This window comes from Diospyros lotus, chromosome 15, assembly GCF_014633365.1.
Source record: "Diospyros lotus cultivar Yz01 chromosome 15, ASM1463336v1, whole genome shotgun sequence".
In the NCBI taxonomy this organism is placed as follows: domain Eukaryota; kingdom Viridiplantae; phylum Streptophyta; class Magnoliopsida; order Ericales; family Ebenaceae; genus Diospyros; species Diospyros lotus.
The window spans coordinates 9071287-9088739 of NC_068352.1; the positions used below are offsets into that span (position 1 = coordinate 9071287).

At 37.6% G+C, this 17453-nt stretch overlaps 1 protein-coding gene across 1 annotated transcript; it reads right to left on the minus strand.

Annotated features, from left to right (window-relative positions):
• Positions 1-8167: 8167 nt before the first annotated feature.
• On the minus strand, positions 8168-8656 carry LOC127791561 (uncharacterized). Its single transcript, XM_052321544.1, has one exon. It carries the CDS (start codon positions 8654-8656, stop codon positions 8168-8170), a length of 489 nt encoding a protein of 162 aa, XP_052177504.1.
• Between the last annotated feature and the right edge of the window lie 8797 nt (positions 8657-17453).

Here is a 17453-nt window from a genome sequence, read left to right on the forward strand (position 1 = left end):
GTTGACTAGGTATCTCATCATTCCCTTTATGGTTGCAATGACCTAACAAACAACTCTTGTGGTTTAGGTACACAAACTCTACCTTGAACTAAGATTGACATCACACAACTTGTCATCAAGACTTTGGACTGGTTATGCTCTACTACTCAAAATCTTACTCACTAGGATTCCACTGCCTCGCATGTTTCATTCTTCAAATCCAGCTGACTATCGGCCTGTGACCATCAAATTAGTTCCTCCTAGGCACACTACATTCACCGTCAACCAGCACACAAGCCATCACCATCAACCTGGTCACATAGTAGGCTTACTTCTACACCAAGCGTTGACCCCCACATGGGTACACCTCGAGTGAAACTGCACAGTCTCATCATAGTCCTCAAAGAACTATCATTCACTGTCGCTACCACATGTCTAGCTCCTTCTACAAGAATACATACCCTAGTCCCTCGTCACTAGTGATCACATCAGCAAATAAGTAGCGCCTACATGGCTCACGAGCATGCATCAAACCTACCATGTCCACTTTACACGTTAGATAGCTCATCCTGTGCAACCCAACTCTATCCTCAAGGCAAATGCAAAAAAATTGACCAATCTCATAATCTTGTTAGCATTACCACACCAGACACCGAGGTTAATCTACCCCTCAAGCCTCACAATGCTCATCTCACAGCAGAATGTTTCACAATGGACTCTTCTGAGATATACTGCAATTGCATACCAAAACTTAACGAATCACAATTCCCTCGTAGTGTCTCCAACGCTACTCATACTTGCATTCTCAAGTATTTCCTCGACTGAATAGTGCATTCTTATACCGTTAAATGAAGACTACTTCAGATCTAACCAATAGATTCTCTTTGCGAATATCTTTATATTCTTAAAACGACCGTCCATCTTCAGCCTCTCACTTGACCCAATCCCTTGGATCATTTATCTCATTTTTAGAGTCACTAATTTATCCTTACATTCGAACCTCGATGATTCATATCATCCATTCCTGAACCTAATCTTGCCAGCTAGGTTATGTCACATTAGACTAACCATTCACGACTCGATCATTCTTGATAACTCCAGTTATCCCATCATTCAACATAAGGATTTTGACTAATGACCTCAAATCAACAATCTCTAAATCTCATAGATCCTTAATCATGGTTACTGAATCAACCTTACATTCGAACCATATTATCAGACCCTAACTTACATAGCTAGGTCACTCCAACCAACTGTTCTATCACTTAACAAGGTTAGTAAATCAATAACTTCTAAAACCTCAACCAACAATCCCTAATTCTCTAAGTAGGGATTTCATTTTACAAACCATCGGTTTCCTTTTTTCCCCAAAGTCTCCACTTGGGGTTTCTATTTAATTCGCTCTTATACCAACTATATCAGAGCCCCTTAAGTCTCCAAGTCAGGTTTTTTCCTAAGTCTCTAAATAAAATTTTGCTTTGATACCAACTATAACACCCCTGATTTCCCGGACGTTAAATAACTTAGGATTTTAGGAATATTTTTTTTCTCACAACACATCCACTGATATACATCACACAAATTCCCCCAAACCCTAATTTTCACCTTCTCAGCCTAACAAACTCAATAATCGAATAGCTAAGACAAGTGTTAAATTTTCAGATGTGGAAGCTTGATTGAACCTGATATGGTACATAACCATAGTGCTTTATTTATCTTATAAGAAACCATTCGAGACATTTACAAAATGAACTACATGGATATCATCTCTTGGAACGATAACCGAATGTCTCAAACATAACCAAAACATACTAAAGTTTACATAGATTCGTACATAATCAAAGACATGCGAAAACATGCTACATATAATAGATAAATTTAATCTTCAGCTATCTCGTTTCCCTTAGAGTTGCTTGTTAAACTTAAAATGTTTGAATATTTTAGGGACACTGTCCAATTAGAAAAAGAATTTTCTAGTGACAACTCCAAAACAGTTTATATAAATGCATGAACAGGTATAAAACATATGAGGAAACAACGAGCACTAATCCGAAGTGCCTCATGAACATGTCAGCCTCCTCCAATGAGAGTTTTCTTAATGGCGCACGCATAACGCCTCTCGGGGGTCCCTAACCATGTCACCTCAGCCTCACCTCATAGAACTTATGTAAACACCACATGCGTTGTCCCTTAGACTCACGGTCTTCCCCACAAGAGCTTTCTTCGATGGTGCACGCATAGTACCTCTTGAGGGATATCTAGACTTTTACCCTCGGGCAACAACAGATAGGTATAACAGTGTGACACCCATAACTTAAAAACATGCTTAATAATAATAATAATAATATCCATATGAAATTCAAGGTTTAGCACAGACAAGAAACTTGAGAAACGATACTTCTGTAAACTTAAATGATGTTTCAAGCATAATAGAATTCAGAGCATGTTTTGCATAAATATAACGTTTGAACATGGCTTCGGTATAAGAAAGAAAACTTAGCAGATATGCTTTGTAACAATAGCATCCATATTGAGAAATCCAACCTTAAATTGAGACTAGGCCTTTTCATAAACTTATATAAGCTTTAAGGACATACGATGTAGCAATAGTGTACATATACCATAAGAGCGTAATACTGAAAATATTTCTAATACAAGAAGAGAGAAACAAGATTTCGATTATCAAAAATTATCTTCAAATAGCCATCACACTCCACGTCCACGTTCCAATCTCCTTATTCATAATCACCTAGGGGAGAAAAATATGGGATGAGATTCATGTGAGTCTCAATAAGTACAAGAGAACCATCGTATGTATTTAAAAAAGTCATGACATAACATAACATAACATATCATATGGAGACATGAGAGATTCCACCAACTTGCAAGGGTAAGAACTCTCGTGCGTAGCGCTATCGAGCTCCAGTCCCGAAACTTGCGTGAATATAACATAACGTGAGGGACCACATAACATAATTCATGTGCATGCTTAAACAACATAAATAGTTTATAATGTACTTACCTCAACTTGGTTGGATGAGATTCGAATGTTTAAGGCTTCATACCTTACCGGGTTTGTTTTCCTGCAAACAAAATACATATTTTCGTGAACTAAACCTCATATAACCTTATATGGGATTGTAGTTAATTAATAAAGAGGTTTAGATGTGAAATATCATGGAAAAAGGGGCTTCCACGCGCCCCAAGAAGAGGTGGCGCCTATTTTCACTCCTTGGGGGCAGATTCGACACCCTTTCGTATTTTTGCCATATCTCTCTCATTTTAACTCCGAATCGACTTTCGTTTGAACCTATGGACTCCTATTTCAGTCCTCTACATGATTATGGAAAAAAAAAAAAATCAGACTTAACTCTCTGATTTGAAGACTGTTACAGCAGATCTTTGTGGATGTCCGCTTTCCGTCAAGCCTTTGCCTCTCCTTCATTTTCTCCCTCGTTTTTTACCGAATTTCTCTCTTTCTTTTATAGAACTTCATCCTCACACTCAAGATCTTATTTCTCTCTGAAATTGCTCTCAAAGTAACTTGGATTTGGTTCACACAATTTTGAGATGGCTTGGGAAGTTAGATTTCAAGCCTATTTATAGAATTATCCATCAAATCATAGCATGCCATGTGTCACCTTAATTATTTGGGATTCATCATTACTTTCATGTGTTACCACCCAAATGGTGACATGTGTCCCAAACTTGGAGGTTAAGTAAAGGTTTGGAGAAGACTTATCCATGTGCTTCCATTCAAATAATGCCATGTGTCCTATAATCATTACAATCTTTGAATATTTCTTCTTTGATTTTATCTTCCAATACAAGCTTCTATTCTCTTCCAATCTAAGCCTTCAAATCTTACCTTCACATGGCTTCTAGGATAAGAACCCATCATGACCCTTATCTCTTCCTTTCCAAGCCAATTTCTTTCTTCCAAGCTAAGCCATTCTAAGACTTATAGTGTAAGCCAATCTATTTCTTCCAAGCTAAGCCATTCTAAGACTTCTAGTGTAAGCCAATCTCTTTCTTCCAAGCTAAGCCACCTTAAGACTTTTGGGTAACATTCATTATTACAACTACCAAGCTAAGCCTCCTTAAGACTTTTGGTGTAAGATTAATCATTCTTCCAAAAGACTTTAAGGTGAAGTTCCAAATCCAATCCTATCTCTCCAAGTCATGTCTTCTAGGGTAAGGAATCATCACTGCAATCATTCCCTTTATTACGTTAATGCCCTAAATCAAAATACCATTCATTTTGCTACTATAATTTTCCATTATTACATCCAAGCTTTATATCACAATTTAAAATTCTTAGATATTACATATTTGAACCGAGAAAGGAAATAAACAAAATCTAGGGTGTTACATCCTCCCCCTCTTAAAATAAATTTCGTCCTCGAAATTACCTTCAGTTGAGGTTATCAAATAGTTGGGGGTATTTGGAACGCATCTCATCCTCACGTTCCCAGGTTGCCTCTTTTATTGTATGATGTTGCCATAATACCTTGACCAACGGTATCCCTCTATTGCGAAGTCTCCGTACTTCTTAAGCTAGAATGCGTATTGGTGCCTCTTCATATTTTAGATCTTGCTGGATCTCCAATGGTTGATGCTTGATTATGTGAGCTGGGTCAGGGACATATTTTATAAGCATTGATATGTGGAAAATATCATGTACTGTTGAAAGTTCTGGTGGTAAGGCCAGCTGGTAAGTAACATTCCCAACCCGCTTCAAGATTTCAAATGGACCTATATATCGAGGTCTGAGCTTTCCTTCCTTCCCAAACCGTAGGACTCCCTTTATGGGCATAATCTTTAGGAATACCTTATCACCTATGGTAAACTCCAGATCCTTTCTTCTTTTATCTGCATAGCTTTTCTGTCTATCTTGAGCCTTTTTCATACTAATCTTGATTCTTTCGATGGCCTAAACTGTTTGCTCCACAATCTCTAGACCCAGAATCTCTCATTCACCAATTTCATTCCAATGAATAGGTGACCTGCACTTCCTTCCATATAACGCCTCATAGGGTGCCATGGCAATAGATGCATGATAACTATTATTATACGCGAATTCAATTAATGGTAAATTCCTTTCCCATTGACCACCAAACTCTAGAGCATAACTTCGAAGCATATCCTTTAAAGTATGAATTGTTCTCTCAGATTGTCCATTTGTCTGAGGATGGAAAGCTGTATTAAAACTCAATTTGGTGCCCATAGCATAGTGTAAGCTCTTCCAAAAGTTCGATGTAAACCTAGGGTCCCTATTGGATACAATGGATACTGGAACACCATGCAATCTTACTATTTCCTTGACATACAGTCGTGCAAATTGGTCCATTGTGAACGTCATTCGAACAGGTAAGAAATGAGCAGATTTGGTAAGTCGATCCACGATCACCCAAATATCCTCATGGCCTATTACTGTTCTTGGAAAGCCTACAATGAAATCCATTTTCACATGTTCCCATTTCCACTCTAGCACCTCTAGTGATTGCAACAACCTTGACGGTCGCTGGTGCTCAGCTTTCACTTGCTGACATACTAGACACTTCTCAACAAATTTAGCTATGTCCTCCTTCATATTTCTCCACCAAAAGATTACCTTTAAATCATGATACATCTTTGTACTTCCAGGATGTACCTAGTAGGGAGTGGAGTGGGCTTATTCTAGAATTTCATGTTTTAGTTCCTCAAAATTTGGCACAAAAAGGTGCCCTTGGTAATAAAGTGTGTTGTCGTCAGCTACTATGAAATCCTTCCATTTCTCTGTATCAATTTTATATTTAATATACTCAAAATATTGATCTCCTTTTTGGTGGCTCTTAATTCGATCATAGAGGGTCGGACGGACGGACAGAGATGCCATTTGAGCGTTAGAACTAGATGGTGTAGCAACTATCTCGAGGCTTAACTGCTCAAATTCTTTCCACAAAGGTTTTTGTGTTGTCAAGGCTGCTACTTGGCCTATTTTCTTTCTACTCAAGGCATCAGCTACCACATTTTCCTTACTCAGGTGGTAGTGAATTTCGCAGTCATAGTCTTTTACCAATTCCAACCATCTCCTTTGCCTCATATTCAACTCTTTTTGAGTAAAGATGTACTTGAGACTCTTATGGTCGGTATAGATGTCACATTTACCTCCATACAGATAGTGTCTCTAGATCTTCAAAGCATGCACAACTGCAGCAAGTTCTAGATCATGCGTAGGATAGTTTTGCTCATAAGGTTTCAACTGCCTTGATGCATAAGCAACTACCTTACCTTTTTGCATCAATACACACCCAATTCCCTGTTTGGATGCATCACTATAGATAACAAAACCTTCGGATCCTTCAGGAATAGTTAATACTGGTGCATTGACCAGCCTCCTCTTTAATTCCTCAAAACTGGAGTTGCACTTCTCTGTCCATTCAAACTTAGTACCTTTACTAGTGAGCTGAGTCAGTGGTCCTGCTAGTTTGGAGAATCCTTCAATGAACCTCCTGTAGTACCCAGCTAAACCTAAGAAGCTGTGTACTTCACTTACATTAGTTGGTCTTGACCAATTCAACACTGCTTCTACCTTGCTAGGGTCCACTTTTATTACTTGATTTGTTACCACATGCCCAAGAAATACAACCCGTTCCAACTAAAATTCACATTTCTTGAATTTTGCATATAACTTCTTTTCCTTCAAAATTCCTAACACCATTCTTAAGTGTTTCTCATATTCTTCTTCGCTTCGCGAATATACCAAGATATCATCAATAAAGACAATAAAAACTGATCCAAGAACTCATAGAAAATTTGATTCATCAGATCCATGAAAACCCCTGGTGCACAGTCTTTGGAACATCATCAGCTTTGATCCTTAATTGATGGTATCCTGACCTTAGATCAATATTTGAAAACACTCGTGCACCATGTAATTGATCAAACAAGTCCTCGATCTTGGGAAGAGGATACTTGTTCTTAATGGTGATTTTATTCAATTCCTGGTAATCAATGCACATCCTCATCAATCCGTCTTTCTTCTTAACAAACAATACAGGTGCTCCCCATGGAGACACGCTAGGTCGGATGAATCCTTTCCTTAATAACTCTTCTAATTGAGTTTTCAACTCTTGTAACTCCTTTGGTGCCATCCTATAAGGAGCTTTAGAAGTTGGTGCAGAACCAGGAACTAGATTAATAGTGAACTCTACTTCCCGTTCTGGTGGCATTTCGATCAGATCATCAGGGAATACTTATGGGAAATCCTTGACTACCTTAACATCATTTACTGCCAATTCGTCACCTTCCTTCACTACAACTGACATTAAGAATCCAATACAGCCTTCTGACAATAGTAGCTTCTCAGCCTTTATTGCCGAAATGACACAAGGGGGTGTTTCATTTCTACCACAGAATGGTGAAGTTCTAGCCCTTCAGGACTCCTACAAACTATTTCCCTCTCAGAGCACAATATGGTCTCATGATATTTGGAAAGCTAGTCCATTCCCAAAATCACATCAAACTCCTTCATATTTAAGACATATAGGGTTATTTCTAGAAGCTGTCCGCCAATCTCTACATTAGCTATTTTCATTATACGATTCGTGCTTACTGTACCTCTCGAGGGCATAATTATTTCTAAGGGAGTTCTTGAATGTTCCACATATGTGCCAAGTTTACATGCAAAATTTAAAGATATGAAAGAATGTGTGGAATCTGAATAGAATAAAGTATAAGTAGACCTTCCAGAGATGAGGACATTACCGGCCAACACGTGAGGATCCTGATCCTTCTCTTGACTTGAGAGTGCATACACTCTAGCTTGAGCCTTAGGGGGATTTCCTGGATTCTATTGGTTTGGCTGCTGCTGTTTCTTTACTTGACCCTTGGGATAAAATCTGGCAACATGACTCATTTCACCGCAATTATAACATGTGTTGGTTCCCATGAGATACGGTCCTGTATGACGCTTCTGACATTTGCCACACACTGGGTTCAGTTGGTAATTTCTTGATATTGGACCTCCTCCTTTATTTTTCTTTGAAAAATCCTTCTTCCCTTTACCTCTGTCTTCCTACTTACGTTTCTCTGGTGGTCCTATATGCAGCAGCTTACTATTGCTACTGGAGCCTTCTCTAAAGTTGGCTAGCCGGGCCTTAGCTAGCACTTCATGATATGTGCCCAACTCGGAAGTTGTGACCACCTATCGTAGATCATCCCTTAAGCCTTGTTCAAATCGCCTGGCTTGCTTTTTCTCCGTATCCACAAGCTCTAGAGCAAATTGTGATAGTTCATCAAATTTTCTTTTGTATTCAACTAAGGTCATGCTACCTTGCTTCAGCACAATAAATTCTGTTTCCTTTTGATTACGGATATTGGCAGGGTAATACTTTTTAAGAAAGAGTTCTTTGAATTCCTCCCAAGTCCACATATGTCCTTGTGGTCGGGATCTAGAAGTGGAATCCCACCAATGCCTTGCTCCGTGCTGTAACATGAATGTGGCGCATGCCACTTTCCTAGCATCTGGATAATTAATGAGATTGAAAATCCGCTCAATTGAGGATATCCAGTCTTCAGCCACAAGAGGGTCTAACTCGCCCTCAAAAGTTGGAGGCTGCAACTTTCTGAACTGTTCTACTAATGCCACATTATTTTTTGGATTTTCTGGAGGGGGTGTAGCTCGAGGCACCATGTTACGAAGGGCATCGATGAGCTACATAAGTTGATTGTCGAGACCATTGCTTTCGTTAGTCGCAGGCTGTGACTATCTCCCCCTGTTGCTTCTACCCCGTGCCACCATATCCTATAAAATACTAAATCAGTGTCTAATTGCAAGGTCTCTAAGGTTAAAGAGTACTATGGTGGAACTTTGTGTTAACTATGATTTGTTAATCCATCGTTTTGTCTACCGATATGTATAACACGCAACTAAGGAGCTTCCAGGTAAAGAGAGGGGTCACGTGGACCACTTAAGTCCCAAGCTCGCCTTAGACAGTTTAGGTCTTTGTGAAAAAGCCCTTAGCGCTGTCACACATATTAATAAACTCAACAATAGATTCGTGTTTAATTTTAATTCATTATGCAATCTCTTCTTGTTGGACTTGATTTCTAATTGCTTTCGTTTTAAAAAGCCCTTCCTAAGCAAGTATTTCCGCTATAATCATGAACTCTTGAGTTTGAAGCCATATTACTAGCTAAAAACGTGTACTAATTAATGGCATATAAGAATCATATCTCTCACATACTTATTCCAACATGAGCTTCATACGTGCGCATACATATAATAACATATGCTCATAAATATCTTGAGAGAATAACTGCATAGTTAAGGGGGACATGGCCTGCATGAGTATAGTATCCATAAAGAATAAGCATAGTAATTCTTATAACTTACCCGAAGATCAGAAGCTTGAACGGGATGTGGTGGATTTTCATGTTTCCTTAAAAGAATTGCCTTACAAATTTTACTGAAAGCTTAAAATTTTCTTTAAAAACAATTTTAGTCTACAGGAAAGTAAACCTGCTCTGATACCACTATGTGACACCCGTAACTTAAAAACATGCTTAATAATAATAATAATAATATCCATATGAAATTCAAGGTTTAGCGCAGACAAGAAACTTGAGAAACAATACTTCTGTAAACATAAATGATGTTTCAAGCATAATAGAATTCAAAGCATGTTTTGCGTAAATATAACGTTTGAACATGGCTTTGGTATAAGAAAGAAAACTTAGCAGATATGCTTTGTAACAATAGCATCCATATTGAGAAATCCAGCCTTAAATTGAGACTCAGCCTTTTCATAAACTTATATAAGCTTTAAGGACATACGATGTAGCAATAGTGTACATATACCATAAGAGCGTAATATTGAAAATATTTCTAATACAAGAAGAGAGAAATAAGATTTCGATTATTAAAAATTATCTTCAAATAGCCACCATACTCCACGTCCACGTTCCGATCTCCTAATTCATAATCACCTGGGGGAGAAAAATTGGGATGAGATTCATGAGAGTCTCAATAAGTACAAGAGAATCATCATATGTATTTAAACAAGTCATGAGATAACATAACATATCATATGGAGACACGAGAGGTTCCACCAACTTGCAGGGGTAAGAACCCTCGTGCGTAGCGCTACCAAGCTCCGGTCCCGAAATTTGCGTGAACATAACATAATATGAGGGACCACATAACATAATTCATGGGCATGCTTAAAAAACATAAATAGTTCATAATGTACTTACCTCAACTTAGTTGGATGAGATTCGAATGTTTAAGGCTTCACACCTTACCGAGTTTGTTTTTCTACAGAAAAAAATGTATTTTCATGAACCAAACCTCACATAATCTTACATAAGATTTTAGGTAATTAAATAAGGGGTTGATATGTGAAATCTCATGGAAAAAGGGTCTTCCACGCGCCCTTACGTGCCCCAAGAAGAGGTGGCGTCTATTTTAACGCCTTGGGGGCAGATTCAACACCCTTTCGTATTTTTGCCATATCTCTCTCATTTTAATTCCGAATCAACTTCCGTTTGAACCTACAAACTCCTATTTCAGTCTTCTACATGATTATGGGAAAAAAAAAAATCAGACTTACCTCTCCGATTGGAAGACTATTACAGCAGATCTTTGCGGCTGTCCGCTTTCCATCAAGCCTTTGCCTCTCTTTCGTTTTCTCCCTCATTTTTCACCGACTTTCTCTCTTTCTTTTACAGAACTTCCTCCTCACACTCAAGATCTTATTTCTATCTAAAATTGCTCTCAAAGTAACTTGGATTTGGCTCACACAATTTTGAGATGGCTTGGGAAGGTAGATTTCAAGCCTATTTATAAAATTATCCATCAAATCATAGCATGCCATGTGTCACCTTAATTATTTGGGATTCATTATTACTTTCATGTGTTACCACCAAAATGGTGACATGTGTCCCAAACTTGGAGGTTAAGTAAAGGTTTGGAGAAGACTTATCCATGTGCTTCCATTCAAATAATGCCATGTGTCCTATAATCATTACAATCTTTGAATTTTTCTTCTTTGATTTTATCTTCCAATACAAGCTTCTATTCTCTTCCAATCCAAGCCTCCAAATCTTACCTTCACATAGCTTCTAAGATAAGAACCCATCATGGCCCTTATCTCTTCCTTTCCAAGCCAATTTCTTTCTTCCAAGCTAAGCCATTCTAAGACTTATAGTGTAAGCCAATCTCTTTCTTCCAAGCTAAGCCACCTTAAGACTTTTGGGTAACATTCATTATTACAACTTCCAAGCTAAGCCTCCTTAAGACTTTTGGTGTAAGATTAATCATTATTCCATAAGACTTTAAGGTGAAATTCCAAATCCAATCCTATCTCTCCAAGTCATGTCTTCTAGGGTAAGGAATCATCATTGCAATCATTCCCTTTATTACGTTAATGCCCTAAATCAAAATACCATTCATTTTGCTACTATAATTTTCCATTACAACATCCAAGCTTTATATCACAATTTAAAAGATATTACATATTTGAACCGAGAAAGGAAATAAACAAAATCTCAGGCGTTACAAACAGTATGGCCACACAAATTTTATAAATGCAACAGTTGAAAGCCAACAACATATATTTCCAGGAAAACACATTTCATATAAGCAACATGATTTCACGCAAGAGAACAACAGGAGTTTACGTATAGGATTCTCACAAAACACGTTTTCATGCTATAGGAACTTTATATAAAAATAGGAGTTTGAGTACCGGAGTCTCACCTTGAACTTAATTCGGGATTTCTCAAAATTCGTGCCCGACCTCGATTCTCTTGCCTAGACGATTTCCTAACCTTGCCATGCTCATTTAGCCCCAAATTAATTCATAGAATTTTCTAAAACTTTTCAAAGTTTTTCCCCATTTTTTTCTAATTTTTTTTTCATTTTCATTTTCTTACTGTCCTCGCCAACAGTCGTTGCTATGCTAAACCTCCATTGCATGCCCCTGCAGTCATCATTGTGATAGCTGCCGGCCGCCGCTGCTCGCCGCCAACTACTGGAAGGTTGCGGCAATGGCTATCGCTTGCTAATGCGGACAACTCTGGTTGTCTCCACTAGCCTACCAACCACCATTGCGGCTACCTCCAGCCATTTCCGTGCACTTTCCAGCTCGGCCACTACTCAGCTGCTGCAAGCTCGTGGCCACTTTCTCGCTACAATTCTCTCTTTCTTTTTCTCTACCCAAGCTCTCCCCTTATTTTTTTCTCCCATTTGCTCTCAATTTGTTCCCCTATTTATAGGCTCTCCATCGACTTAAATGCCTTTGCCATCACTTTAGCATTTGAATAATACAACTTGCAGCAAAATAAAGCTTCGCGAAAGCTGGTCATCACGTACACACACACACAGATATATATATATATATATATATCATATATCACACTATGATATAGAGAAAATCACACATTTAAACCCCAAATTTCTCCTTTTTTCATTTAAGTAATTCTCTAATTGCAATTACGTCCTCAAACATTAAATTAATTTGCATTGCGATACTCAAAATACAAAATTAATAACTCCAAGGCTTACTCGATAAGGACGATTCCGTCCCTGCGCCCTCACAAGACCTTTATTTAATTCTGAAACCACCTCAGGGTTGATTCTTACGTAAAATCAGAGCTCCCTCAAGGTTCTGTTGACTTTCTAGAGGTCTCTTACGATCATTCATCTTTTTAGCCTAAATTACAGGTGTACCAAAAACTGTCTCGATTCTGATTTCTTTCGGCGCCATAAATCCTGCCTCGAGACGCTTGTTAATGCTATACCCTTATCCTTAGGTATTTATGCTCCGGGGTGTTCCCTATGGTCGATTCTGTGATTTATTTTACTATCAAGCCATTTTTTGGTATTTTAAACTCACTTAAAATATGTGGCAACCTTACGAAAACATAGGGTATTACAGGCAATGTTCACACTGCCAATCAAGATCTAAAAATTACACTACAATCCCCTTAAGTTTCAAAATTACCATTTGGCCCTTTCCATTAAGACCCTCAAATTCTAAACTCTTTATTTACACCCCAAAGATTTAGGAATAACATCATTTTGACCTCCCTCAGTCAATTTTAAGAAATTACGCTTTGACCCAAATGAATGTTTTGATCGAAAATGCTTTCGTTTCAACCCGAAACCACTTCAAGGTTGTTCTACTTACAAAATCAAAGTCTCTTAAAGATTATGTTGACTTTTTGGAAGTCTTCTACGATGATTCAATTTTTTAGCCTGAATCACAACAGTACTGAAAATAGTTTCTGATCCAATTTGTTTCGATGTAATAAATCACGTCTTGAGATGCTTGTTAATACTATATCATTTTCCTTTGACATCTAAGTTTTCGGGCACTCCCTATAGTTGATTCGGTTACTCAAAAGTTTTAAAATTACACTATAGCCCTAAACTTTTGGAAAATTCCACTTACACCCTAATTAAAATTATACTTAAAACCTTATGAAATTCTCAAGTGTTAAAGAGGTTGTCATCGTCATCTCATAAGAAGACCGATATGCTTTGACATCATTTCGATGGGGCTAAACAAAGGCTATATGTGGGTTATCGTTGAGCATATCATGACGCTTATGGTGATGGGTGCATAACCAAGATGGTACTCGTCTATCCCTTAATAGAGGATGATACATCTAAGGTGCCTTCGGTGGATATTCACTTTAAATTCATGGCCATGGTGAAAGAGATTAATAAGGAGTTATTGATTTACTTTCTATTGAGTGAGGATATCTGGATAACCGAAGAAAACTCATGTGATCATAATCAAACAACACATTGCAAGACTTGAGATCACATAAGATACATTAACGAGAGGATCAAATTACATGGTAACCATGCTCGTGAAAGATTGTTTGCTGATTATGAATCATTTTGAATAATTAGGTAGGCATGATGCCTTGTTAGAGGCCAATCTTATGTTATGTGTTCATACCGACACATTTACAACATATTCAGAAACCTAATGAGTCATACGCAATAGATACGGTCCCTAACTTAAACCAGGAGAGCAGACATATGGTTAAATAGGACACTTCAATAAGAAGTTCTGTCGTCGTAGGTTCTCACAAAAAAAAAAAAAAAAAAAACAAATAGATGTAATGATGTCAATATGATGAGTGGTCGTCATAAAGAAAATAATTTCTTAAAATGACAATTGATTAAATTAGAAAGAAGTTTCTAATTTAATAATTTTCTATTTGTTGGAGTGGCAAATAGGAAATAAAATATATTCAGGCTTAAGTTAATATTTGGGCTAAATAAAGTATTTTGGCCAAATATTAAATTAATATTTGGCCTAAATTGGATTTAGGCCAAATATTAAATTAAATATTATATTTGGGCTTAAATTAGATTTAGACCAAATATTTTATTTAAACTTATTATTGGATTTAGGCCACTTAATTAAGTTCCTAATTGGACTAGGATAGATGGGTCGACCCATATCCATTAGGTTTAGGAAACCCTAGGAGGCCTTGCTTCTTTATAAATACCCTTTTAAGCGTTGCCTAAATTGAACGAATGATTTAGTGGTTTTTCAATAGATGAAAAAAAATTGCCATTCACTCTCTCTCGTTTCTTTTGACATCAAATCAAAACAGGAGGTTCTTTCCATCCATACACAATCCGTGAAAAGGAGATGAAGTTAATACTCTCATTCCTCTCTCCTCGCTAACGGGCATGTGTCGCATATCACAAGTTAGAGGCCGAACTCTTGGACAACTTGAATCCACCAACGACTCAAAAATTTAAAGGTTAGATTTATTTTACTTTGTATGTGAATGATTTTATTTCGACGTTGATGCAATCGTCGGGATTGAGGTAAGGTTCAAATTTTTTTGAACTAAGATGCTTGCCTTGTAGGGATCTTGCATTACTTTCAGGAGTGTTGTACTATGTAGTTTTATAAGGAATAAAAGTATCCTTTTGAAAAACGACATTACTTGAGTATAACTTATTCTTATCTATCGCTTCAGAGGTCCAGTCATCAACAACTATGAAATACGGGAGGAAGATAGTCTTGAAGGGCAAGGTAACCGTGAAAATCACCTAAAGGGGGGGGGGGGGGTGATAAGTACGTTGGGGAATCGAGCTCAAGTGGCAATCTATTCGAAAGAATGGAGAGATTCCTAGAAAATATGCTAACCTATGTGAGCAAGAAGGAACCCACCCGACATATGACCATAGCATAGAACGATATCAACATCTGCGACCACTCGTGTTTAAAGGTAGGGCTTGTGACTATCCCAGCTAGACTGAGTATTGGCTCAAGTAGATGAAAAAGTTACTTCAGCACTTATAGTATAGTGAAGAGGAAAAATAACATGTGTCATTTTCATGCTAGAAGAAGAGGCAGGAGGTTGGTGGCAGTCAACAGAATGTTCTTTACGAAGGTCTTATCAAGGATGTGAAGACGAGGATAAAACACGCCAGTCCTTACTTGGGAAAAGTTTAAGGAAATATTTAATGATACGTACTTTCCTAGAAGTTGGAGGGAAGAAAAAGTATGGGAATTCATGAGGTTGAAGCAGACCGATGAAATGTTAATAACACAGTACGACACCCGATTTATTCAGTTGATCAAGTACGTGCCTATGTATGAAACTAACGAATATTAGAGGGCACAAAAGTTTATATCGGGACTGTAAGTAAGTTTGCAACAGGCCTTACGCACGTGAGTCATTGACACATATAAGGAAACCTTAAGTCGGGTCTTAACCACGAAAATGAACTTGTTGCGAGTAAGACTGATCGAGTTCAAGGAAAAAAGGAGCGAGGGTCATAAAATAAGAAATTCAACTTTTCTGGCCAAGCATGAAAAGTAATGTTCTCGATGCAGAAAGAAACATTCGGAAAAGAAATGCCTTATGAAGCAACTGAGGTGCTTTGTTTGTGGCGAAGAAGGTTACATTAAAAGAAACTGCCCGAAACACAACGAGACACCTCAAGTTGGGTGCTAAGGGAAGATCACTTGCTACAAGTGCGGACAACCCAGGCACATTTCAATGGAATGCCCGAAGAGATAAAAGATCGAGAAACTGATCAGAGGGACACAGAATGTTCGCCATGGACATGTTTACAATGTGACTTAAGTGTTAGTGTAGGTGCTCTAGGCCCAATCGGATTGGGCATGTTGTACACTGACAATTGCAATTATATTTATTATTGAATAAGGAGTTATTTAATCTCACAAAGAAGTCGTCCTATTAGTTTCTTGTTATTATTGTAATAACCGAATGAAACTAGATAGAAGTCCATATGATGTATACTGTGATTAATCTATAAAGATGAACATTGACAATTGCGATAAGACTTATATGTGCTATGTTTTTGCTATGTGATAGCAATGGGGGTCTCACACCCATAGGCATGGGGATCCCTAAACAAGTACATAGGTGACCAATGTTGGAGAACGTGTCACTAGACATGACTCGCCATGAGAATCCATTTTGGTTATATGTTAATGGTATTCTCAGACAAGATGGGTGTAACTAATCCTTGGACCCGAGGTTGTCACAGTCATCTCATAAAAAGATCGATATACTTTGACATCATTTTGATGGGCCTAGATAAAGGCTGCATGTGAGCGATCGTTGGGCATATCGTGAGGCTTATGGAGATGGGTATATAACCAAGATGTGACTCGTCTATCCCTTGATAGAGGATGATGTATCTAAGGCGCCTTCGGTGGATATTAACTTTAAATCCATGGCCATGGTGAAAGAGATCAATAAGGAGTTATTGATTCACTTTCTATTAAGTGAAGATATTCGGATGATCGAAGAAAAACTCATGTGATCATAATCAAGCAACACATTGCCAAACTTGAGATCACATAAGATACATTAACGAGAGGATCAAATTACACAGTAAACATGCTCGTGAAAGGTTATTTGCAGATTATGAATCCTTCTGAATAATTGGGTAGGCATGACGACTTGCTAGAGGCCAATCTTGTCTTATGTGTTCGTACCGACACATTCCCAACATATTCGAAAGCCTTATGAGTCATACGCAATAGGCACGGTCCTTGGCTTAAACCAGGAGAGCAGATGTATGGTTAAGTGAGACACTTCGGCAAGAAGTTATGCCATCGTATGTGTCGATATGACGAGGGGTTGTCATAATGAAAAGAGTTTCCTAAAATGACAATTGATTAAATTAGGAAGGAGTTTCTAATTTAATAATTTTTAGAGTGGTAAATAGGAAATAAAATATATTCAGGCTTAAGTTAATATTTGAATTAAATTGGACTTGGATAAAATATTAAATATTATATTTGGACTAAATTGAATTTGAGCCAAATATTAAATATTATATTTGGACTAAATTAGATTTGGGCCAAATATTAAATATTATATTTGGGTTAAATTAGATTTGAGCCAAATATTAAATATTATATTTAGGCTAAATTGGATTTGGGCTGAATATTATATTTAAACTCATAATAAGA

Bases quoted from the DNA above. Each gene is read 5' to 3' on its own strand.
- LOC127791561 (XM_052321544.1), bottom strand. From the start codon at position 8,656: ATGGTGCCTCGAGCTACACCCCCTCCAGAAAATCCAAAAAATAATGTG.